We start from the raw sequence: 25,637 nt of genomic DNA on the forward strand, positions 1-25,637 counted from the left end.
AGTATGGAACTCGAAAGCGACTAACTTAGACTTATTGAACCTTGTCCTCAATGTTCAAAATTAGAGAAACAACACAAAAATTGATCATATTCAACTCAGGTCATTATCCCTTTGAATAGAAACTTCAGTTTGAAGGTGACCATTGTAGTGAACTTGGCTTTTGTTTAGAATGGCAATCGGTAGAGGACATGCAAAGAGATCAATGAGTGGTAGAGGTAATGGCAGAACAACCAATCGATCACCAAAACACGAAGTCAAGTTAGTATTCAAATATGCATTTCCTAGAATTTAAGATAGATAACCAACTAATAATTATTTGTCAAGTCTTGATAAATGAAAAAATGTTGAAATGGTGTGCAGAATTCTAGAAGTTTTAAATGTAGTCATTAATATAATTTCTAGAAGTGACTACCCTACTTCTAATTTGTACTTTAATGAAGTATATAGGGTAAAAGAAGTTTTGAATTTTTATTTTACAAATAAAAATATTTTCATTAAGACAATTGTTACTTCTGTTTTCGATCTAAGGGTCAAATTAAGATTGATCACAATATATTTTCTAGAGATATATTATGAGGAGGAAGTTATAATGAATATAAACTTAGTTCGACGGACTATATGTGAGATTTATGATGAATATGTATCCATATATAACGTGGAGATTAGTAATGAAGGGTTTGTTTCAAGTATTAGCCCTACGGTTGTTTTCAAGGGTCGTAAGTCACATTCTTCATCAAGTTCAGTTTGGTCAAAGTTAATGACTTGCGTGAAACAAGTGGAAGTAGTGAGTTCACCAAAGTCAGAATTGGAAAATTATCTTAAAGAAGGTGTATATATTTGTGAGGAAACTTCATAGTATGATTTGATGTTGTAGAATGGTGGAAAGTAAATAATTTGAAATTTCGGGTATTGTCAAAGGTGACAATAGATATCCTTGTAATTCTCATATGTACAGTATCCTCAGAGTCTCTGTTTAGTGCTGATGGTAGAGTAATAGTCACATATCGTTCTTCCTTGGCACCAAATTCAGTTCAAGCTTTCATTTGTGGCAGTGATTGGGTTGGGGCTCTTCACGGTGTTAAGTAAAATAAAAAAGTCGGTTACTTTTGAATAATTATTTATTATGATATTTTTGAGTAAATTTTTTAGTTTCATTTATTAAATTTTTGTTTGATGATTACATCCTAAGAAGAAGACTGTGGAGATAATGCTACCGGTTACTTGATGTTTTATTTTTTTCTCATCTTGGTAATTTTAATATTTTTCATTACATTATGTAATTAGTTATAGAAAAGTATTTTTTTTATCAGGCAATAATAAGTTTTACACTTTTGTTTTGTTCATGCAAATGAGGACTTAGCATTTTGTATAGCATGAAGAGAAAAAGCTAGAGTTTATAAATTTATACTAGATTTATAGTTTTTTTTGGGGGTGATTGTAAATTTGATATTGATATTTCATTTAAATTTTGTGTTTGATTATTGAATAAAGTTTATGCAATGTTTATGAACAATTTTATGCAAAGTTTGTGTAGAGGTCATGCCTAATTTTAGGTAAAATTTATGCATAATTTTATATACAGTTTATTTGACATGTATTTTATGCAAAGTTTTAAATGTAGGTTACAGTTTATTTGACATATATTTTATGCAAAGTTTTAAATGTAGGTTGGAGCTTGAACTCAATTCGAGCTTGAACTCGGTTAAAATTATTGGGTTTGAGATCCAATTTTAGGCTCAAGGCTCAGCTCGACCTTGATTTTGAAGTATTTAAATCAAGCCCAACTCGAACATATGCAGGTTCGGGTTCGACTCGACTCGATGCCACTCCTATCCACAAAGATTACAAAATACTTAGACTAGGAAATCTGTGTAACAATAACTGGTGCCCACAAATCGGAGTGAATTAAAGAAAATAGACTTGAAACTGTTTTTATCTTTCCTGGGAAGGAAAATAGATTTATGATGCTTCCCTAGCTCATGAAACTCACAATTCAACTAACTAAGAGATTTAAGGGATAGAACTAATATTTTAAATTTTCTGAGGAGGAATAACCAAGCCCATTGTGCCACAATTGTGCATTCGAACTTGTTGTTGCTACAATTGTTAATATTGAAGGATCCAAGAAGAATAGACCCCCTCTCTCCTACCGGCCAACAATCAGCTATTTCGTGTTGATGTCTTGAAAAACATAGTGAAAAGGAAAAGGTGATCAAACAATTAAGTTTCTTAGTCGACTAGATAACTCACATGAGACTCAATGGCAACAGTGGGATTAATAAATATTGTTAAGTGATAATGACACTGAAATATGAGAAGAATTGGTACCCTGGACATTGGTTTGAGACCTATCAACAATAGAAACAAATCGGCCCATAGTACAAGAGGTTAAGTTACCTATTTTACCACTAAGATGCTCCAAAATCAATGATCCAAAGTGAAGAACTAACAAATTTCATGCATGTAGGCAAAATTTCAGCACATAAATGTACCAACGTGCATGTATACCATATGCATATATGCACTTTTGAATACCGGCCCAATATCTGAAAGTTGTCGATAGAATTTCAAATCTTCATCTTGCAAGCTTTAATCCAGCTTCTATAGATTACCAAAATTAATATGTGACCTAGCACTATTATTGTTTTCATCATAATTTTGTAGCTATATTTTGATCAATTTAAGGTAGAGGACAAAAAAGCATTTTTGAAGTTAAATGACTAATTTTTTTAACATTAGGATATTAATTTTTTCCCCAAAATTTGCAGCAATGATTGGTACAGCAATTTCGTTCACCCTCAAGCTCTTTCTAACAATTTGATTTTTCAAAAGAAGCTAATTACATCTGCTCTTTTCTTTTTAAATCTTGATATTGTGCTCGGCTTTTCACTGCTGAAAGTATGCCAGATTATTTATCCAATTGTCTACTTATGAGATGGAAATTTTTGCCATTTTTCAAGCAGTATTGCAGTGGCAATATCTTTTGAGGTGATGGTTTCTGGTTCATACAAATCACACTTCACTTTGATTCCTTCTAAATCAGCACATTACAACTCTTGTACAGCAGAAATGGCTTGTTAAGCTACTAGAATTTGGTTATGAGATTGTTTATGTAAAAGGAAAAGAGAACTCTACAACCGATTCACTCTCAAGAGAGTATGATCCCTCTCACTTTGCTTTAATTTGTTCACCAGTCCCATTATTAAGTATTTAATTTGTTCACCAGTCTATACCCATATCACAGATTTGGAGCAATCTTAATAGCTCTAGATGAACATATTGAAACACCATCTCTTAATGGCTCAACAACTCATGAACCTCGAATGAATTAAATGCATTCCAAAACAGAATTTGGAAACTGTGTTTTTGCCTATCTCATGCCTGCAGCAGTCATACTGCCAATAGTTTATAACATTGAAGTGTAAGCCTTAAACATGAATTTCTAACAACAACATGAAATTCATCATATAATTTAAACGGAAGCAAAATCATACCTCCTTCCATACGCTTCAAATTTCGTTCTCTGTTCGGCGCTTCCGATCTCTGAGCACTCATGACGATGGCTCAACTGAAGGGGCTTGAGTGACGAGACAGGGGACCGAAAAAACCATCTGAAGCCAACCTCCCATCAAGGTTATTCATGGCTTTGTGTTACCTAGGGAGTTGCAACTGGCGGAAGTTGAAATTGCCAGAAGTTTGAGACCACGATTAATGAGAAAACCGTTTCTCATAAAAACGTTTAACATTCTCCCACTTGGTCCAAACTTCTAATATAATCTTAAACCCATCGATAATCTGAATTTAAGTAATAAATACATGAATCATGGCGATAGGTCCTCTAATGACGAGTATTATCTTCCATGTATTACTATGTATGTATTACTTATACTTTATGAATAAACCCTATGTTTACTCTTGGTCCAACACAGATGAATTTTCTCAAAATTAAAGTGCACATAAATATGAGAAAAAAAATCACATTAATTAAGAATTTCACTGAAATAACATTGTTCATATAATGAAAAATTTACATAATGGAAACAAGTCCCATATTCACAACATGATTCTTGAATTTAAACGGTGGCATGCCCTTAGTCAAATGATTTGCGATCATTAAGTCAGTGCTGACATGCTCAATGACCACTTTCTTTTCTTTAACACGTTCTCTTATGACCAAATACTTTATATCGATGTGTTTACTTCGACTTTCACTTTTGTTGTTCTTGGCCATAAAAACAGCAGTTGAATTATCACAATATATTCTTAATGGCCTAGAGATAGAATCCATAATTCTATGCCCAGAAATGAAACTCTTAAGCCATACACCATGTGAAGTAGCCTCAAAAATAGGAAACTAACTCGGCTTCCATAGTCGACGTGGCGGTCAAAGTCTGTTTAGCACTCCTCCATGATATTGCTCCACTGGCCAACAAGAAAATGTATCCTGATGTTGATTTGCGGGAATCAACACAGCCAACAAAGTCAGAATCTGAGTAACCAATGACTTCTAGATTGTCCGTCCGCCTATACATCAACATGTAGTCTTTGGTTCCTTGAAGGTATCTCATTACTTTCTTTGCAGCTCTCCAGTGGTCTAACCCGGGATTACTCTGATATCACCCCAACATTCCAACAGCAAATGCAATATCAGGTCTTGTACAGACTTGAACATACATTAGGCTTTCGACAGCAGAAGCATATGGAATGTCCTTCATTTGTTCCCTTTCAAGGTCGTTCTTCGTGCATTGGTTCAAATTGAACCTATCACCCTTCACAATGGGAGCTACACTTGGTGAACAACTTTTCATCTGAAATCTCTCTAAAACTGTATTAATACAGGTTTCCTGAGACAGACCTAAGATACCTCGAAATCTGTCTCTATGAATCTTAATGCCAATGACTTAAGATGCCTCACCCATATCCTTCATATCGAAATTGTTTCACCTCATGTAGAAAACCTTTATCATTGGTTGCTAGCAAAATGTCATCCACATATAAAACAAGCAAACAGATTTTACTCCCACTGATCTTCTGGTATATACATTGATCCATTATGTTTTCTACAAACCCGAATGAAGAAATTACATTATGGAATTTCAAATATCATTGGCGGGATGCTTGTTTTAATCCATATATCGACTTTTTTAGCTTGCAAACCAATTGGTCACTATCACTAGAGGGGAATCCTTCAGGTTGTTTCATGTAAACCTCCTCCTCTAGATCTCCATTGAGAAATGCCATTTTCACATCCATTTGTTGCAACTCTAAGTTAAAATGGGCTACTAATGCCAAAATAATGTGCAAGGAATCTTTCTTAGATACATGAGAAAAAGTTTTCTTGTAATCAATTCCTTCTTTCTGAGTGAATCCCTTAGCAACGAGTCTTGCCTTGTATAGCTCAATGTTGCCTAATGAGTCTTTCTTTGTTTTAAAAACCCATTTACATCAAGTGGCTTTAAATCCACTAGGCAACTCAACAAGATCCCATACTCCATTACCCTTCATAGAATTCATCTCTTCCTTCATGGCATTGTACCTTAATTCTGATTCTTTGCAACTCATGGCTTCTGAAAAATACATGGGATCATTTGCCGTTCCAATGTCAGATTCTTACAGATACACAATATAATCATCAGGAATTGTTGATCTCCTGAGTCTAGTAGATCTTCTTAATGTAGAACCATCATTTTCCTGAGAAGTGGTTCAACTAGTTGTTCAAAAGTGTTTGGGAACTCTTGAAGTACCTGATCTACTAGAATGTTGTCAGCATTTTGTTGAACTTCAATGATTGTTTGTTCAACACCAATTTGTACTTGAGGGGTGCTGTGAACAATAACCAATCTCTCACTTGAGGTGGAAGGTTGAGATTTTGAATGATCCTTTTCAAAAACTATGTTCCGAGTTGGATTCCTCCCACTGATCAAGTCATTTTCAAGAAATTTTGCATTTCTTGATTTCACAATCCTAGTGTTGTGAGATGGACAATAAAATCTGTAACCTTTAGACCTTTCAGCATATCCAATGAAATACCCACTAATGGTCCTTGGGTCCAACTTCTTCTCTTGTGGATTATAAATTCTCACTTCAGACGGGCATCTCCAAACGCGCATATGTCGTAAACTCGGTTTCCAACCTTTCCATAATTCAAATGGTGTTTTGGGAACAGCCTTGGTTGGAACTCGGTTTAATATATACACTGACGTCTTAAGTGCTTCAGGCCACAAGGATCTAGGAAGATTGGAGTTGCTAAGCATACTCCGCACCATGTCTAATAATGTTCGGTTTATTCTTTCTGCTACACCATTTTGGTCCAGAGAACCAGGCATGGTATATTGAGCAACAATCCCATGTTCTTGAAGAAACTTTGCAAATGGCCCAGGTGCTTGTCCATTCTCAGTGTATCTATCATAGTATTCTCCACCCCTATCTGATCTCATGATCTTAATTTGCTTACCGCATCGTGTCTCTACTTCAGCCTTAAAGATCTTAAAGGCATCTAATGATTCATTCTTGTTATAAAGCATGTAGAGATACATGTATCATGAGGAATCATCTATAAAAGAGATGAAGTATTTTTGACCATGTGAGTCCATGTCTGGACTACATATATCAGTATGTATGATCTCTAATATGGTTGAACTCCTATTGGCACCTTTCTTTGACTTGTTAGTCTGCTTTCCCTTAATGCAGTTTACACAAGTCTCAAAATCAGTAAAATCCGGAGTATTAAGTACCCCTTCATTCACTAATCTTTTAATTCTATCTATGGAGATATGACCTAATCACCGGTGTCATAATGTAGAGGAATCCTCATTAATAACACCTCTTTTATTACTAGTGTGAACATGCATTGAACCTTAAGCGTCTGAAAGATGAGTCTGAAAAGTTAAAAGAATATCCATAAGGTACAAGCTTTGAAAATGAAATCAAGTTTCTGGAGAAACTTGGAACATAAAAGGTCTTTTCTAATTTTAAAATAAAGCCACTACTTAAAGTTAAATAGCAAGTTCCTAAAGCTTCCACATGTGAGCTCATCTGATCTCCTGAGAAAATGTGATGCTCACTTCCCACTGGTTTTCTTAGGAATTCGAGATGTGGATTGTTGATCCAGAATCAATCAACCAAGTGTAATTATGGACATTAACCATATTAGATTCATAACAAACAAATGAGGTTGGTGTACCTTTCTCAACAAGCCATTTCTGAAACTTGGCGCATTCCTTCTTCATGTGTCCCTTCTTTTTACAGAAGAAACCTTGGAATCGTTCTTAATACCATCTTGGGGGGGTGTATTTTACCCTTCCCTTTTTGTTTGGCTTGATACTTGCCCTTTTCATGTGTTGCCAGCATGACATTTTCTCCTTGTTCCATCACCAGTCTCCCTTCCTCTTGAACACACATGGTCAAAAGTTCATTAACTGACCATTTATCTTTATGTGTGTTGTACGAGATTTTGAAGGGTCCATATTGGTGCGGAAGGGAATTCAGGATGTAATGCACCACGAAAGATTCTGACGTATCAACCTCGAGATTTTTTAATTGGGCCGCAATATCCCTCATTTGCATGATGTGCTCACGCACACCCCTCATACTGGTGTGCTTTAGGGATGAGAACTTCATGATTAAGGTACTTGCTAATGCCTTATCTGAAGTGACAAATTGAGCATCAATGGCTTTCAGCAAGTCTTTAACATTTTCATACAGCTCAACAGAACCACGAATACCAACAGCAATTTTAGTCTTAATGAACATTACACTGAGGCGTTTAGATCGCTCCCATCGTTCATAAAGTGTAATTTCAGTTGCAGTGCTGGTATCAGTAATTACTGGTGGTTCTTCTTTCCTAATAGCATAATCTGTCCTTCCACCCTAAATGAAGAAGTATTCTCTCTTTCTAGACCTTATAGTTATCTCCCTTAAGATCAGGGATATCACAACGAATATCAGATAAATGTGCAGGTTGTACAATTGCATAAAATTACAAATTACATGTTGATGTTAAAACTGAGGCTTGAATAAAATATCATATTTTACCAATGTAAATCATGCTTAAAAACCAATTGACATAAAAAACAATACCTGTGGGCTAAATGTTGTTTAATTCAAGCAGACTCAATATTCTGTATGAGTAAACTTGATGATAAAACTATTAAATTATTTATGAATTCATAATTCCTGTGGATAAATTATGAATAATTTAATATTTTATCCTAATTAATATATACTCAAATATAATAAAAATTCATGTGGGATAAAATTTATTATATTAAGTTTAATTAATTAAAATTAATATCTACTTTGTCTTTATGATAAAACTATCAAATTATTTATGAATTCATAATCCCTGTGGGTAAATTAAGAATAACTTGATATTTTATCCTAACTAATAAACTCAAATATAATAAAAAGTCCTATGGGATAAAATTTATTATATCAAGTAAAATAGTTACAATTAATGTCTAATATTCTTTATGTGATCCTAATCATAATATACAATTTTTATTAAGTTAAAGATGTTGTGCCTACTCTCTAATTAATAAAAATTATATGAATCACTAGACATTAAATCTCATAAATGTAGGAGAATACCATGAATTGTATAATTTTAACTTACACTAACATGTTATCAATATGCACAAAATATTCTCATAAGATATGCATAATTAAAAACTATAATATTATGCATAACTTTAATTTCATGCATTTAAATATATGCCAAAAAAATGCATAAAAACTGTAACAGGAAAAAAATCTAAAACTTCCAATAGATATAACAGCCAACGGCCAGTGGCCTAATGGTCATTGGAGCAAATGAATTTGTGAGCACGTGGGTTCGAATCCCGTTGGCGCAAAATCAATTTTAAGCACTGAAATGGCGAGCCAACTCGACGATTTTTTTTTACCGAGTCAACCCAACCTGAGTCGTGGTTGCCGAGTTGGAACGGCGAGTTGCAGAAGACTCATCTCGAGCCAACTCGATGGTATTTACAAAAATACCTTATGAATTTAATTAACATGTTTTTGTGCGCTGGAGGTCGTCTTCAACCTCCTGCCGTGCACAGAAATAAGCTTCATCGGTGTTTCGCCTACGTTCTTTCAAGTCGTCGACATCGGCAAACCTGTCGGTATGGTCGCCGGCGTCGGAGCTGCAGCGCCGACGCTCTAAGGCGTCGCGAGAGAGCTACCGACAGTCCCGCACCGAGAACGGAGAAAGACTGTCGGCACCAATTTTTTTTTTTTATATACAATGTCAACGCCGGCAAACCGTGTGGAATGGTCTTCAGCGTCAGTGCTGCATCTTTCTCCGATGCAAGAGCCCTGGCTGTAGCAAACGGGGAGCATACAGAGACCGCACAGAATTTGTTTTAAAAAACAAAAACAAAGCTTTAAATTTCAGCTCAAATGGAACCGAAACGCTGGATCAGAGGTCTGCTTTGATACCAACTGTAAGCCTTAAATATGAATTTCTAACAATAACATGAAATTCAACTTCCTTCCATACGCTTCAAATTCCGTTTTATGTTCGGCGCGTCCGATCTATGAGCACTCACGACGATGGCTCAACTGAAGGGGCTTGAGTGACAAGACAGGGGACCCAAAAAACCATCTGAAGCCAACCTCCCATCAAGGTTATTCATGGCTTCGTGTTACTGAGAGAGTTGCAACTGCCTGAAGTTTGAGACCACGATTAATGAGAAAACCGTTTCTCATAAAAATGGTTAACATGAAGGCAATAAAAAATTGGATGCTCATTTCTTTGGACTCTTCAAAGTGCTGCAACGGATTGTTAACATAGCATACTAATTAAACTTCCTTTTATACTCTTTGGTTCCACTTCCTCTGTTTCTCCACCTATAACTCCTTCTCTGCAACACATTCCAACAATTCAAGCTAAACCATTGGTTGTGCTTCGTGTGACTTGTGTGCATGCGATTCACCAACCTCTTACTCGGCAACTCATATCTCCGCAGCAGTAGCCTTCTCCTCATTTTTCACTGGTTGCTTCCTCTTCCCCATCAGAAGAAGAAGGCAAACAATCAAAAAAAAAAAAAAAAAAACAAAGTATGTCTTCGATCGCTGCTCCACGCCGTCGCCGCCATCACAAAATCTTCATAGTGCCAATCAACCATTGCCGCATCGGCCTCCATCGCCGTCGTCCATTTGTCGATACCTCTGTCACCACTGCCAGTCGACAGCTCTGTCATCGCTGCCCGTCATCGAAGACCACATCCCCTCCGTCGCCATGGCTTCTCCTTCTTCTCCCAGCCTTCTGCTATCTCCAAACCACTTCTAAGAACATTCTTTTTGAAGATCAAGATTGGGCTCTCTTGTCAGAGCTCCATCTTGCAAGGGCATGATAGAAATAGAGATAAACATAGTGATAGATAAAAAGATAATGATTGAGATAAAGATAATTAGTATTTGAATTAGAAATAGATTCAAATTGCAAAGTCCTAATCACCTATAATCTCTCTGTATAATTCTATAAATAATTTATACATAATCAATAATAATCATGGCAATATTATTGGTTATTCCTATATTCTATAAAAGGTCCTAATACGTCTCGCAATATCCAGGCTCTTACCTCTAATGCATTGTTCTTTCCTAGACTGTTTTCTTCCTGAAGTAAAAATTTTGATTTGTCTAATGCGATTCTGAAGGTTGAGGAATTCCTGCTGATAGTCACTCATGTTAGGAGGCTTCTAGAAATTAAGGGGTGATTAATTGTTCTAGATATTGGACAAGTTCTAGCGACAAAAAGTCGGCGCCGCAGGCCGGAAGTTGACCTGAAAACAACTGAAGAAGAACATCGAGCAGGGTTTACTTCCACTTCCAATTTTCAACGGTCAAAATTATACGCATTAGGCGGTTGGAGTGTTCCTGGAGTTTTTCCAGAATCGCAACGTTCCACTCGATGATATTGGTGATTGGGTCTTCTCTTCGACAGAGTCAATGGTCAAACTTTTTTAATGCGGCATTCCAAATCATAGTGAGATATAGAGTCATCACCCTCTTTCTCTTCTTGATTAATATTTTCACAAAGGTAAAACACTTGAAGAAGTCTTTAACTGCGAATCGACAGGCATCAACTCGCTATACTTAAGGACATGCAGGGCCAGGGGCCAGAAATTGTGTATCAAGCAAGGATCAAGTTTCCCAATAACCATGATGTTGGGCTACCACCTCCTCCTCCTTGTTATCCTCCTTCCATCCACTTATGGTGCTGATAGCATCGGAGAGTTCTGCAACGGCGACAAGAATCTCACCACTGCTCAATCATCCAACGTTGCACGCACACTGGAAGAATTGGTTGCCCGAACTCCGGGAACCGGCTTTGCTACTTCCTCCTTCGGCAGCGGCGACCAAAAGGCCTACGGGCTGGCGCAGTGTAGAGGCGATGTGAGCACGGAAGACTGCTCCTCCTGCATAGCTGATGCTGCTAAGAGACTCCCTAAGGACTGTCCGAACCGGAACGATGCAAGAATATGGTTCGATTACTGCTTCCTGCGTTATGGGACTGAGAACTTCATAGGGCAGTTGGACACCGGGTACGGAATTTTCTACTACAATGTAAACGACATTAACACCACAAACCCAGATAGTTTTGACACACAGACTGGAGATTTGATGAACCATGTTAGGCGGCAAGCTCTCATACCAAAGAATCGTGGACTAGGCAAGGAGCAAACTCAGTTTTCATCCTCTGTCACCATCTATGGCCTGGTGCAGTGCAACGGCGATCTGTCTCAATCGCTTTGTGATCAGTGCTTGGCTATAGCCATCGGCAAGTTGCCTGACTTTTGTCAACATAAGGTTGGTTGCCAAGCTATTTACAGCAGTTGCAAGATTCGGTACGAGATCTATCCCTTCTTTTTCCCTCTTGAACCAGTGGGGGGGAGCAGGGGTTTCAATCGTAAAGTCATACTGCATCCTTAAGAGCACAGCCACATCAAATAGTTACAAAAATAAAAAGCTTGGATACATGCCAACTTATTCTGCCCGATTGTCAAGTTTATGTTTATGTTAATGCCTGTATCTCTAGTCTTTCAACTTGTTTTGATTTCTCTATCAATGCCAAAGCAGTAGTGGTCTATGCATCCACTCTAAGCTGCCACTCAGATTAAAGTTTAAACTGCGAGTTGCAAAATCCGAGTTAATGAAATGAGTACCTTTAAAGATATTGGAGCGAACAACACTATGGACGAATAAACAAGGTTGTCAATGAGTTTGGCAATTGGCATGCTTCTCACATTGCAGTGGCTGCCATGGTTTGTGGTTGAATACTATAGTATTAAGAAACAGGCTTTAAAAAAACAAAAAAGGAAAGGAAAGAGAGGTGTGAGAAAGAGAAATAAAAGGAAAAGAAAGAAAGGTATAAGGAAGAATTTGAGCCAAGTGTAAGAGGCTTGAATGTTCTATCACATACCTTGAGTCTGTATTTATAGTTGTGTGAAGGTGTTTACAATGACTACAATATCCTTAGAGCTACATATTTCAAAAGGAAAAATACATAAGAGGACATACAACAACTTACATAATTATAACTTTATGCTATCTCTATAGAAGTTCTCCTTAATTACTAGTTGTGTCAACTCTACACATGTAAATGTCTCTTCACAGGTTCTAGATGAACCTTTCACAATTTCATTAAAAAAAAGGAAAATTTTCACCCTTACTTGGAGAGTTGCTTCTCCTTGAGAGATTCAAGCGGCCTCCTCCTTTGCAGCATGTTGTGAATGAATCAAGAAGCTTGTACTATGATGAATGCAAGGATGATTGAAAGAAGTTGAAGGTTTTTCAAAAGTAAGGCTCTCTCTCTTTCTCTCTAAAACACTTTTGATAGGAATTTACTAGATAAATGTTTGTTGTTTGAAGATATTTCAATAAATGCTTATTCACTCCTTCACTCACGATTTTTTGGGGTATTTATCACTTCCCCAACTCAAACTAGTCGCTATTTGCCCATTTTCAAAATTAGTACTTTGATTAATCGATCACTGGTAAGTGATTGATCGATAATTGGTAAGTGATTAATTGCTCAATCGATCATAATAACTACTTTTCTGTGAGACAACGACATTGATTGATGGACTAATTGATCAATATGTTACCGTTCGTCCAGAAAAGTAAAGTTGATCATTCATTGCCAGTGGCTGATTGATCAATTGAGATTCCATCTGGCTGTGCAATACAAGTATGATCAATCAATGTATTTTCCTTTGATTGATCATGCTTGAAATCTCTTATTGGCAAGGTTCTAACTGATCGATCAATCAGGAGGGATGATCGGTCATTCCATGAAAATTTTGCTTGCATGGACAACTATAGTCAATCAATCCAAGTGGGATGATCGATCATGTGTTATAGAATGAAATGGTCTTATCCTGGATGACCGTTCAATCGACTAAGGTTGATCGATCCATGCTTTATATTTATAACCTTCACAATTCTGGATGATTGATCATTATTAGTGGCCGATCGATCATTCCAATGACGGTTAAAGGTTAAGACTTTATAAAGCATGAGAATTTCTCTCTAAGTGCTTTAACATGTTTCTAAGTTATGTGTATGATGATCCTAAACATGTCTATATGCAATTTATAACCTAAAACTCTGATTTCACAAGTACTTAACGAATAGGAGATAGAATACTGCCATAAAAAAGTTGATTGAGTTTAGATGTTTGTTTATAATACTTGAACTCTAGTCTTCTCGTTATCTTCTTTCTTGCGGGTCCTTCTTCAATATATGTTCTTCAATTTGGCTTTGACGTTTTAGACCTTCAGATGTTCTTGAAGGTGAAGTATCTGAAATACTTTAGATTTACAAGTTATTAGTTCAATTGTGTTTTGTTATCATCAATAACAATGTGGGAGTCAACCTAAGGTCAACGATTATTATCACTATTTATTCGAAATCCTTTGAAGTTGGTCACAACTTCTGCTTTATCACCCAAGTTTTTTTATTTTTTTATAGAGTCTGTCCAATTGAGTACTTATCCTTGGGACACCTTGATGGAGGACATAATTACTATACCTATTTTTTTGTTTCAAGTTGGGATCATTGCCATTACCTCCTAGTTTCAGGGGGAGATTAGCCAAGAGAAGTATGAAGGATGAGGTAGGTGACGAAATCTACCATGAAGGATTCTACAAGCTGAATCAAGTCTGGTTACATTCATTACTCTAATAATTTGATGTACATTCTCTACTTATTTTCTTCACGTGTAAGAATTCAGATTGGAAGTTGAATGTTATAGTGATTGTACCTCCTTCAGAATTCCATGTTTGAAAAGGAGTATAATCTACAATAAAGAATTTTACTTGTTGTGGTAATCAATTTTATGTGAGAGAGAACACGATGTGAACAAGAATAAGATGAATCAAACCAAGACAATCAAAATTTCTTTTTCAAGCTACACAAGATAAAAAATTCTTTTTAGGGACACAAGTTTATTGACCAAGATTATTTGCAAAGTGAAATTACAAACACCAGCTTGATGGAGTGGTGGAATGGCTAGTAAATAAGGATGACTTCCATAGGGATAACATAGAGTTGTAATTATATAAGTTGGTGTATGTCCTTTTATGTCCTTTTATTTTTGAATCATTTAACCCTAAGGACATTGTAATAATAATAAACACCTACTCACAACTATAAATACAGTTTCAAGGCATAGGGTAGATAAACCGAGCTTCTTCTTGGTTCAAATTCATCCTTACACATCTCTCTTTTCCTGTTTTTTTCTCTCCATTGGTTTCCTATCTCCTCTCTGCCAAGAGCTTGAGTTTCTCTTTTTTCTCCTTCCCTTGAAATGGCCCACTTTATTTCCTTCAATCTTTATATATATATATATATATATATATATATATATATATATATATATAATTAACTATCACTTTTATTGACATTACTTGTATGTATGAATATCTTGATTTTTGTACTAATTTTATAAAATATATTAGTTTATCCATTTATTTACCGTTTACCCAATTATTCGTTAGAATAGGGTACACAAATGGATAACGGAATAGCTTTTTCTATTTTGGTCAAAATGGGTAATAGAATGAGAACAAGATTGCAGGTCCTCAAGGACCTCACCTCCACTTTTTCGAGTGGAGCTTCTTGTTAGTCAATAATGTCTGCTGTGGGACGTCCACTAGCAGCTTTAAAATCAGACTTACGAACCAGATTCTGTATCCAAAGCAGCCATGGTATTGTTCCATTATCTTCTTCTAATCTCTCTCCTTCTTCCTTCATTCAAAGGCGATGACCGCCTTGGAGAGTACTGCAACAAAGAGAAGAATGTCACCGGCGGTCAAAAGCCCAGCATCGACCACGTTTTAGAAGAACTCGTCGCCAAAACCCCAATGAACGGCTTTGCAGTTTCATCATACGGAATCGGCCAGCTAAAAATATACGGCCTGGGGCAGTGTCGAGGGGACGTGAGCACCGATGATTGCTCGACCTGCATCTCCGATGCGGCAAAGCAGCTTCCCCAGCTCTGTGCCGAGCAATCAGACGCCAGGATTTGGTTCGACTACTGCTTCCTACGCTACAGTCCTGATAATTTCGCAGGTAAACTAGACACAGGGTTCGGCATCTTCTACTGGAACGTAGAGAATGCCACGGACCCAGAAGCGTTCGAGAAGACGCTGGGGAATCTGATGGATGGAGTGCGAGCACAGGCAATACAGCCGAAGAATCGCGGCCTGGGAAAGGACAAGACAAAGTTTACGCCTTCCGTTACTATCTACGCGTTGATCCAATGCACTAGAGACTTACCCGCGCTACAATGTGCTCAGTGTTCGGCGACTGCTGTCTCCAATTACGATAACTTCTGCAAGTACAAGAAAGGTTGTCGAGTCCTCTACAGCAGCTGCTACGTCCGCTACGAGATCTATCCTTTCTTCTTCCCACTGGACTCGGTTCAGAAGGTGGTTGGTTCGTCTAAAAAGACGATCTTCTACCCCTAGAGCGTCTCCTCCAAGCCAGCATAGCCTAAGATTTACAGTATCATCTTTGGCTTCAATCTTCTATGTCCGACTTAGATGGTTTAAAGTTCCAAATAAGCTTGTTAAATAAGTGATTAATGATGAAACTTTTTTGAGAATCCATCTTTTGTTTTGATCATTGAAATGCAGAAGTAAATGCGCGCTCTTGATCGTAGGAGAACTGGAAGATGGCAAATGGAATTATTGGGCTTATCCGCGTTAGAAGAAGAAAAAGAAGCCTGAGATTGACTTTTTTAAGTAAGGAAAATCTTGTCTCAGAATTGTCAATGTACACTTTAATTCGTCAAACAAAGGTTTATCTCTGCATATATGCTAGTTTCTTTAATTTGTCTGGAATCCAGACTTCTTCAAAGGAAGGAGATAAGGCTAAATGCACGCAGTGCTTTCGGTCCTCTAGCGGAAGGAGTGCATGATGGTGTAGAGGATCGAGATGGCTGATTGTAGTAGAACCAGAGCACAGCAGCTGTGTGGTTCGGCTTTTGACAAACTGACACCAAATGCTAGATTCAAAAGTAGAAGAAGAAGGGAGTTGGGCAAAGGAGGCCATGAAAGATTTTTAGAGCTAGAAAACGAAGAATCATTTTTCATAGATGTGTTTGTTGGGCTGGCGTTGTCCTTGTAAGGCAACTGAGATGGAAGAGGGCTGAGAAGTTCTCAGCCGTAAATCATGACTTAAGACCATAAGTAGATGTCAACTTACAAAAGCACTTGAAGCGGTGTAACCATATGTATATGTCAATGTACAAAAGGACCTAGCACGTGAAGCGGTGTGACCATAAGTACAACAATAAAAGAAAGTTACAAGATTTGAAATCATGTGGAGTCTTATGTCTGATTTAGTCCTCCAGTTTGATCTCCACGCCCCAACTTGATTTGTGAACAACTTATTGTGTGAATTGTGACATTCCTTGGTTGACTAGTTGGATGAGAAAATATAGCATCATATTGCAACGATAGGTCCCAAGATGATGGCAAAATAGCGGTGTAACTGTTTGTTTGATGGTACCTTTACTTCATAAATCTAATATGGTTTCAAGCTAATTAAAAAACTTCTGCCAATAAGTGTTTTTCATTAAAAAAAATCAAAAATTCATGGGGAAAGGTTTTCCCAATGAAAAGTTCACTTGCGTGTTTCCACTGGAAGAAGTTCTGCCAAAAAGATTTCAAATTCCCTGGCAAAAGTCAAAATCTATGCCATCAAATTTGAAATTCACTGACAAAGATTTTAAACTTGCCAGTAAATTTTGAAATTCCCTTGCAAAGAGGCAACTCTCTACCAACATAAATAGGAATTCACTATCAAGGAGTTGCCTCTCTGTCAATGAAAATAGAAATTTGATAGCAAAGGAAAAGACTTTTAATTTTTATATTTTTTTAAAATTGATATTTTCCCTCTTTAATATAAACATAATGTTGGAAGATAAGCTCGGAGTAGTGCCATGATGTAAATTAGGGTCAAGCGTAAAATGTAATTATTGACTCTCTTATTAGGACGTCACTTAACCTAATCCTCCTTCCCTCCTTCTCTCTCAATCTCTTAGCTGAACTCCCTCTCCTCTTTTTCTCCATCTTCTTCTCCTTCTTCTTCTTCTTCTCCCACTCGTTCTCTCTCTTTCTCTCACTCGTTCCCTTCTTCTCTATTAGCCTAGTTCCTTTACTATGCTCTTCATAGGATCTTAAATCCAACATGATATCAGAGCATTAGGTTTAGGATCCAGAAATTATGTTGCTGGATTAACCAAGCTCTTCATCAAGTTCTTTTGGTAAAGGTGTGTTGTTGAACAAGGGTTCCATATTGAGTCATTTTGGCTCAAAAGAGATGAGTTTTTTTCCTTTATTTTTTTCTTGAAATAACTATTGTTATGGATCTTGGAAAAGAGGGTGGTTATTGATATGATTTGTTTGGAATTTTTTGAATCATCTCACCTTATGAATTAAGTTCTTGGTTAGATATCTTCTATATCAAAGCATGCTTATTTTGAAGAAGGATCAATTTGTTATGATTAATGTTGTTGTGAAGCTTGGTTAAAATTTTTTGGATCAAGCCATTTTATTCTCTAGCTACGTCCATGCTTTGTGATCAAAGGTGGTGCTTATGTGTGTTAGTTTTTTTTCTCAAATATCAAAGGTATGGCCACAAGATGAGTTTCGGTTTGTTGAACTCATGAAGGATTTGTGAATTGCCTCAAGTTTTTTTTGTGAGGAAGAAGATCAATGTTTTTTCTCACATTGGAAGTGTTGCGTGTTGAGATATTTCGTGGATTATCTTCCCTAAAAAAATCAAAGGGGAAAACTTATTTACTTCATAATGATCAAACTGGATATATCACGTGAAGTAAGTGTGGTTAGTCAGTATATGCATAAATTACAACATATCCATTGGCAAGCTTTGGAGAGGATACTGAGGTATTTAAAAGGAGCCACAAGGAAGAGACTTCTCTATAAAAATCATGGTCACTTCAATATTAAAGGTTTTGCGAATGCAGATTGGACTGGATCATGTGATGATACAAAGTCCACTTCTAGGTATCGTACCTTAGTTGGAGGTAACCTGGATACATAGAGAAGTAAAAAGCAGAATATTGTTGCAAGATCTAGTGTTGAAGCATATCACACAGTTATGGGAGCTTCTATTGATTAGATACATTCTTACTAAATTGGAGTTTCTACAAAGAAGCCCCTATGGAATTATCTAGTGACAACCAAACAACCATTCATATTACTTCAAATCCGGTTTTCCACGAGAGAACTAAACATATTGAGGTAGATTGCCACTTTATACTGGAAAAATTTTGAGCTAGTATTTTATCTCTCAGACATGTTTCATCGCAAGGACAGTTAGTATATATACTTACAAAGCCAATCACATCCAATATTTGGACAACTATATGCAGCAAGCTGGGTATCTACGATGTTTTCTTTCCCCTAGCTTGAGGGAGAGTGTTGGAAGATAAGTATAGAGTAATTGCATGATGTAGATTACTTTTGATTTTTTTTCCCTTTTTCTCCCTCCTTAGGGTAAAGGGTAATGATGTGGTAATTGACTCTCTTATTTTTATAAATACATTAAGGGGGAGGATTAGGATGTCACTTAACCTAATCCTCCTTCCCTCCTCTCCTTCTTCTTCTTGTTCTTCTTGTCCCACTCGTTCTCTCTTTCTCTCTTTCTTATCGAACACATAAAATATATTAAAAATAATCAATTGAATATAAAAAAATTAGATGACGTATATACAATAAACCCCTAAAAGTTTTACAAATTATACAAAAAATTAAAATTATATAAAAATTAAAAATTATACAAAAAATGAGAAAAATTATACGCCACATGTAGGAGATCTAGAGGTGGATGACTTTGAGTTTACATCTACTAAAAGAACCAATCTATCATATCGTCGATGGTCTTCATCTTATTTTCACAGTCATGTTGTAGATTATGCATTCTCTCGATGCTCATACTCCTCAACACAACTTTGAGACTACTCACCATGATGCTCAGGTTCATCAGCCCAACAATGTACATTTCTCAGATGTTCCTAAGTTTGTGTTAAAGCCTCTTTAGTATCCTGCAACTCCTCTTCTATATGTGGAGTAGATTGAGAGAAGATGGTCAAGCCATCTTGATTGCAGGTGGTTGAGCTAAACCCAACCCCTTAACGTACCCAAACCTAGCTCCATAAACACTCTGCATAATGACACACTCATCAACCTGCTCATTGTTGACGAGCATTATGATTTTGATTGAAAAAAACATAATTGATCTAACATTGGCAGTTTTAACATTTCATATGAAATTCCTTCGATAGACACAAATGTCAAGGTCTATGCAAAGAACCAAAAAAAAAAAAAAAAACTTCTCAAAGACCTTGAGCTATACAACTGTGTCAAAGTGATCTTGAAGAAGCACCCTAAAAAAGAAGAAGCCAAGAATTGAATATTGGAGTTTAGGGGGTCTTGGAAAATCACAAAAACTCAATCTATGTAAGAGACCAGCCCCAAACTTTCAAACTTGAGGTACAATGAAGTTTTTGGGATCTTAGGACAAATTGAAAATTTTACATGTTTTATTGTTGCGTACACGTATTTTAAACATGTTAGAATTACTTAAGATCAATTTTAATCATGCTTTGAAAACATGTTAATCTAGCACTAGATTGATCGATCAACATCTAACAATGGTCGACCAACCAAAATGTTGCAATGGTTGGACTTGCACTAAGCCTTTCACTTCTCATCCTATATCCAATTTTGTTTCTCGCCATCGATTGTCTTCTTCATGCTATCAATTTCTTGCATCTATTTCTTCCATCTCTATTTCATAGTCATATCAGGAGCCTTGAGACATCGAGGATGGAAGCCGACCATGGAAGAAGAAATACATGCCTTATATGAGAATTAGACTTGGACCCTATTTCCTCTTCCTCCCGATAAGAAACCCATGGATTGTAAATGGGTTTTCACTATCAAGCACAATCCAGATAGTTTTGTTGGTCGCCTCAAAGCCTGACTCGTTGCAAAGGGATACACTCAATGTTATGGAGTGGATTATGAGGAAATATTCTCCCAGTGACTAAATTATCACTATTTATTCGAAATCCTTTGAAGTTGGTCACAACTTCTGCTTTATCACCCATGTTTTTTTGTTTTTTTATAGAGTCTATCTGATTGAGTACTTATCCTGGGGACACCTTGATGGAGGAGATAATTACTAAACCTATTTTTTTGTTTCAAGTTGGGATCATTGTCATTACCTCCTAGCTTTAGGGGGAGATTAGCCAAGAGAAGTATGAAGGATGAGGTAGGTGACGAAATCTACCATGAAGGATTCTACAAGCTCAATCATGTTTGGTTACATTCATTACTCTATTGATTTGATGTACATTCTCTTCTTATTTTCTTCACATGTAAGAATTCATATTGGAAGTTGAGTGCTGCAGTGGTTGCGCCTCCTTCTGAATTCCATGTTTGAGAAGGAGTATACTCTACAATAAAGAATTTCACGTGTTGTGGTAATCAATTTTATGTGACTAGAATATCCAAATAATAGAGAGAACGAGATGTGAACAAGAATAAGATGAATCAAAGCAAGATAATCAAAATTTCTTTTTCAAGCTACACAAGATAAAAAAATTCTTTTTAAGGACACAAGTTTATTGACCAAGATTATTTGCAAAGTGAAATTACAAACACCCACTTGATGGAGTGGTGGAATGGCTAGTAAATAAGGATGACTTCCATAGGGATAACATAGAGTTGTAATTATATAAGTTGGTATATGTCCTCTTATGTCTTTTTACTTTTGAATCATTTAATCCTGAGGGCATTGTAATAATAATAAACACCTACTCACAACTATAAATACAGTTTCAAGGCATGAGGTAGATGAACCGAGCCTCTTCTTTTTGGGTCAAATTCATACTTACACATCTCTTTTTTCCTCTTTTTTTTCTCTCCATTGGTTTCCTCTCTCCTCTCTCCCAAGAGCTAGAGTTCCTCTGTTTTCTCCTTCCCTTGAAATGGCCCACTTTATTTCCTTCAATCTTTATATATAAAAAATTAACTATCACTTTTATTAACATTACTTGTATGTATGAATATCTTGATTTTTGTACTAATTTTATAGAATATATTGGTTTATCCATTTATTTACCGTTTACCCAATTATTCGTTGGAATAGGGTACACAAATGGATAACGGAATGGCTTTTTCTATTCTGGTCAAAATGGGTAATAGAATGAGTACAAGATGTCTAACGTTGAATAGCCATAGATTGCAGGTCCTCAAGGACCTCACCTCCACTTTTTCGAGTGGAGCTTCTTGTTAGTCAATAATGTCTGCTGTGGGACGTCCACTCGCTGCTTTAAAATCAGACTTACGAACCAGATTCTGTATCCAAAGCAGCCATGGTATTATTCCATTATCTTCTTCTAATCTCTCTCCTTCTTCCTTCATTCAAAGGCGATGACCGCCTTGGAGAGTACTGCAACAAAGAGAAGAATGTCACCGGCGGTCAAAAGCCCAGCATCGACCACGTTTTAGAAGAACTCGTCGCCAAAACCCCAATGAACGGCTTTGCAGTTTCATCATACGGAATCGGCCAGCTAAAAATATACGGCCTGGGGCAGTGTCGAGGGGACGTGAGCACCGATGATTGCTCGACCTGCATCTCCGATGCGGCAAAGCAGCTTCCCCAGCTCTGTGCCGAGCAATCAGACGCCAGGATTTGGTTCGACTACTGCTTCCTACGCTACAGTCCTGATAATTTCGCAGGTAAACTAGACACAGGGTTCGGCATCTTCTACTGGAACGTAGAGAATGCCACGGACCCAGAAGCGTTCGAGAAGACGCTGGGGAATCTGATGGATGGAGTGCGAGCACAGGCAATACAGCCGAAGAATCGCGGCCTGGGAAAGGACAAGACAAAGTTTACGCCTTTCGTTACCATCTACGGGTTGATACAATGCACTAGAGACTTACCCGCGCTACAATGTGCTCAGTGTTCGGCGACTGCTGTCTCCAATTACGATAACTTCTGCAAGTACAAGAAAGGTTGTCGAGTCCTCTACAGCAGCTGCTACGTCCGCTACGAGATTTATCCTTTCTTCTTCCCACTGGACTCGGTTCAGAAGGTGGTTGGTTCGTCTAAAAAGACGATCTTCTACCCCTAGAGCGTCTCCTCCAAGCCAGCATAGCCTAGGATTTACAGTATCATCTTTGGCTTCAATCTTCTATGTCCGACTTAGATGGTTTAAAGTTCCAAATAAGCTTGTTAAATAAGTAATGAATGATGAACCTTTTTTGAGAATCCATCTTTTGTTTTGAACATTGAAATGCAGAAGTAAATGCGAGCCCGTGATCGTAGGAGAACTGGAAGATGACAAATTGAATTATTGGGCTTATCCGCGTTAGAAGAAGAAAAAGAAGCCTGAGATTGACTTTTTTAAGTAAGGAAAGACAAAAGCTCATATATGCTAGTTTCTTTAATTTGTCTGGAATCCAGACTTCTTCAAAGGAAGGAGATAAGGCTAATGGCACGCAGTGCTTTCGGTCCTTCTCTAGCGGAAGGAGTGCATGATGGTGTAGAGGATCGAGATGGCTGATTGTAGTAGAACCAGAGCACAGCAGCTGTGTGGTTCGGCTTTTGACAAACTGACACCAAATGCTAGATTCAAAAGTAGTAGAAGAAGGGAGTTGGGCAAAGGAGGCCATGAAAGATTTTTAGAGCTAGAAAACGAAGAATCATTTTTTAGAGATGTGTTTGTTGGGCTGGCGTTGTCCTTGTTAGGCAACTGAGATGGAAGAGGGCTGAGTAGTTCTCAGCCGTAAATCATGACTTAAGACCATAAGTATATGTCAACTTACAAAAGGACCTAGCACTTGAAGTGGTGTAACCATTAGTATATGTCAATATACAAAAGGACCTAGCACGTGAAGCGGTGTGACCATAAGTATAACAATAAAAGAAAGTTACAAGATTTCAAATCATGTGGAGTCTTATGTCTGATTTAGTCCTCCAGTTCGATCTCCATGCCCCAACTTGATTTGTGAATAACTTAGTGTGAATTGTGATATTCCTTGGTTGACAAGTTGGATGAGAAAATTTAGCCTCATATTGCAACAATAGGTCCCAAGATGATGGCAAAATAGTGGTATAACTGTTTGTTTGATGGTACCTTTACTTCATAAATCTAATATTGTTTCAAGCTAATTAAAAAACTTCTGCCAATAAGTTTTTTTCGTTAACAAAAATCAAAAATTCATGGGGAAAGGTTTTCCCAATGAAAAGTTCACTAGCGGGTTTCCACTGGAAGAAGTTCTGCCAAAAAGATTTCAAATTCCCTGGCAAAAGTCAAAATCTATGCCATCTATGCCTCACTGTCAATGAAAATAGAAATTTGATAGCAAAGGAAAAGACTTTTAATTTTTATATTTTTTTAAAATTGATATTTTCCCTCTTTAATATAAACATAATGTTGGAAGATAAGCTCGGAGTAGTGCAATGATGTAAATTAGGGTCAAGCGTAAAATGTAATTATTGACTCTCTTATTAGGACGTCACTTAACCTAATCCTCCTTCCCTCCTTCTCTCTCAATCTCTTAGCTGAACTCCCTCTCCTCTTTTTCTCCATCTTCTTCTCCTTCTTCTTCTTCTTCTCCCACTCGTTCTCTCTCTTTCTCTCACTCGTTCCCTTCTTCTCTATTAGCCTAGTTCCTTCAGTATGCTCTTCATCGGATCTTAAATCCAACATGATATCAGAGCATTAGGTTTAGGATCCAGAAATTATGTTGTTGGATTAACCAAGCACTTCATCAAGTTCTTTTGGCAAAGGTGTGTTGTTGAACAAGGGTTCCATATTGAGTCATTTTGGCTCAAAAGAGATGAGTTTTTTTCCTTTATTTTTTTCTTGAAATAACTATTGTTATGGATCTTGGAAAAGAGGGTGGTTATTGATATGATTTGTTTGGAATTTTTTGAATCATCTCACCTTATGAATTAAGTTCTTGGTTGGATATCTTCCGTATCAAAGCATGCTTATTTTGAAGAAGGGTCAATTTCTTATGATTAATGTTGTTGTGAAGCTTGGTTAAAATTTTTTGGATCAAGAGCAACATCCATACTTTGTGATCAAAGGTGGTGCATATGTGTGTTAGTTTTTTTCTCAAAGATCAAAGGTATGGCCACAAGATGAGTTTCGGTTTGTTGAAATCATGAAGGATTTGTGAATTGCCTCAAGTTTTTTTGTGATGAAGAAGATCAATGTTTTTTCTCACATTGGAAGCCTTGCATGTTAAGATATTTCATGGATTATCTTCCCTAAAAAAATCAAAGGGGAAAACTTATTTACTTCATAATGACCAAACTGGATATATCATGTGCAGTAAGTGTGATTAGTCAGTATATGCATAAACTACAGCATATCCATTGGCAAGCTTTGGAGAGGATACTGAGGTATTTAAAAGGAGCCACAAGAAAGAGACTTCTCTATAAAAATCATGGTCACTTCAACATTAAAGGTTTGAAGAAATGCAGATTGGACTGGATCATGTGATGACACAAAGTCCACTTCTAGGTATCGTACCTTAGTTGGAGGTAACCTGGATACATAGAGAAGTAAAAAAGCAGAATATTATTGCAAGATCTAGTGTTGAAGCATATCACACAATTATGGCTCATGCAGTCAGTGAGCTTCTATGGATTAGATACATTCTTACTGAATTGGGGTTTCTACAAAGAAGCCCCTATGGAATTATCTTGTGACAACCAAACAACCATTCATATTACTTCAAATTCGATTTTCCACGAGAGAACAAAACATATTGAGGTAGATTGCCACTTTATACTGGAGAAATTTTGAGCTAGTATTTTATCTCTCAGACATATTTCATCGCAAGGACAGTTAGTATATATACTTACAAAGCCAATCACATCCAATATTCGGACAACTATATGTAGCAAGTTGGGTATCTACGATGTTTTCTCGCCCCCAGCTTGAGGGGGAGTGTTGGAAGATAAGTATAGAGTAATTGCATGATGTAAATTACTTTTGATTTTTTCCCTTTTTCTCCCTCCTTAGGGTAAAGGGGTAATGATGTGATAATTGACTCTCTTATTTTTAT

The 25,637-nt window shown here is 36.9% G+C and overlaps 3 protein-coding genes across 3 annotated transcripts; all 3 read left to right on the plus strand.

Moving 5' to 3' along the window:
* The first annotated feature begins 11,169 nt into the window (after positions 1 to 11,169).
* LOC137955067 (cysteine-rich repeat secretory protein 55-like) lies at positions 11,170 to 11,940 on the plus strand. Its single transcript, XM_068801940.1, has one exon. It carries the CDS (start codon positions 11,170 to 11,172, stop codon positions 11,938 to 11,940), a length of 771 nt encoding a protein of 256 aa, XP_068658041.1.
* A 3,275-nt stretch (positions 11,941 to 15,215) lies between these two features.
* LOC137957369 (cysteine-rich repeat secretory protein 55-like) lies at positions 15,216 to 15,980 on the plus strand. Its single transcript, XM_068805135.1, has one exon. The coding sequence runs from the start codon at positions 15,216 to 15,218 to the stop codon at positions 15,978 to 15,980; it is 765 nt and encodes a 254-aa protein (XP_068661236.1).
* Positions 15,981 to 21,922: 5,942 nt separating this feature from the next.
* LOC137954935 (cysteine-rich repeat secretory protein 55-like) lies at positions 21,923 to 22,687 on the plus strand. The gene has a single exon (XM_068801826.1). The coding sequence runs from the start codon at positions 21,923 to 21,925 to the stop codon at positions 22,685 to 22,687; it is 765 nt and encodes a 254-aa protein (XP_068657927.1).
* The last annotated feature ends 2,950 nt before the right edge of the window (positions 22,688 to 25,637 follow it).

This window comes from Aristolochia californica, unplaced genomic scaffold (genome assembly GCF_029961685.1).
Source record: "Aristolochia californica isolate CCGP_79_NKW_82.1479 unplaced genomic scaffold, dmAriCali1.0.hap1 SCAF_2, whole genome shotgun sequence".
Classification (NCBI taxonomy): Eukaryota; Viridiplantae; Streptophyta; class Magnoliopsida; order Piperales; family Aristolochiaceae; genus Aristolochia; species Aristolochia californica.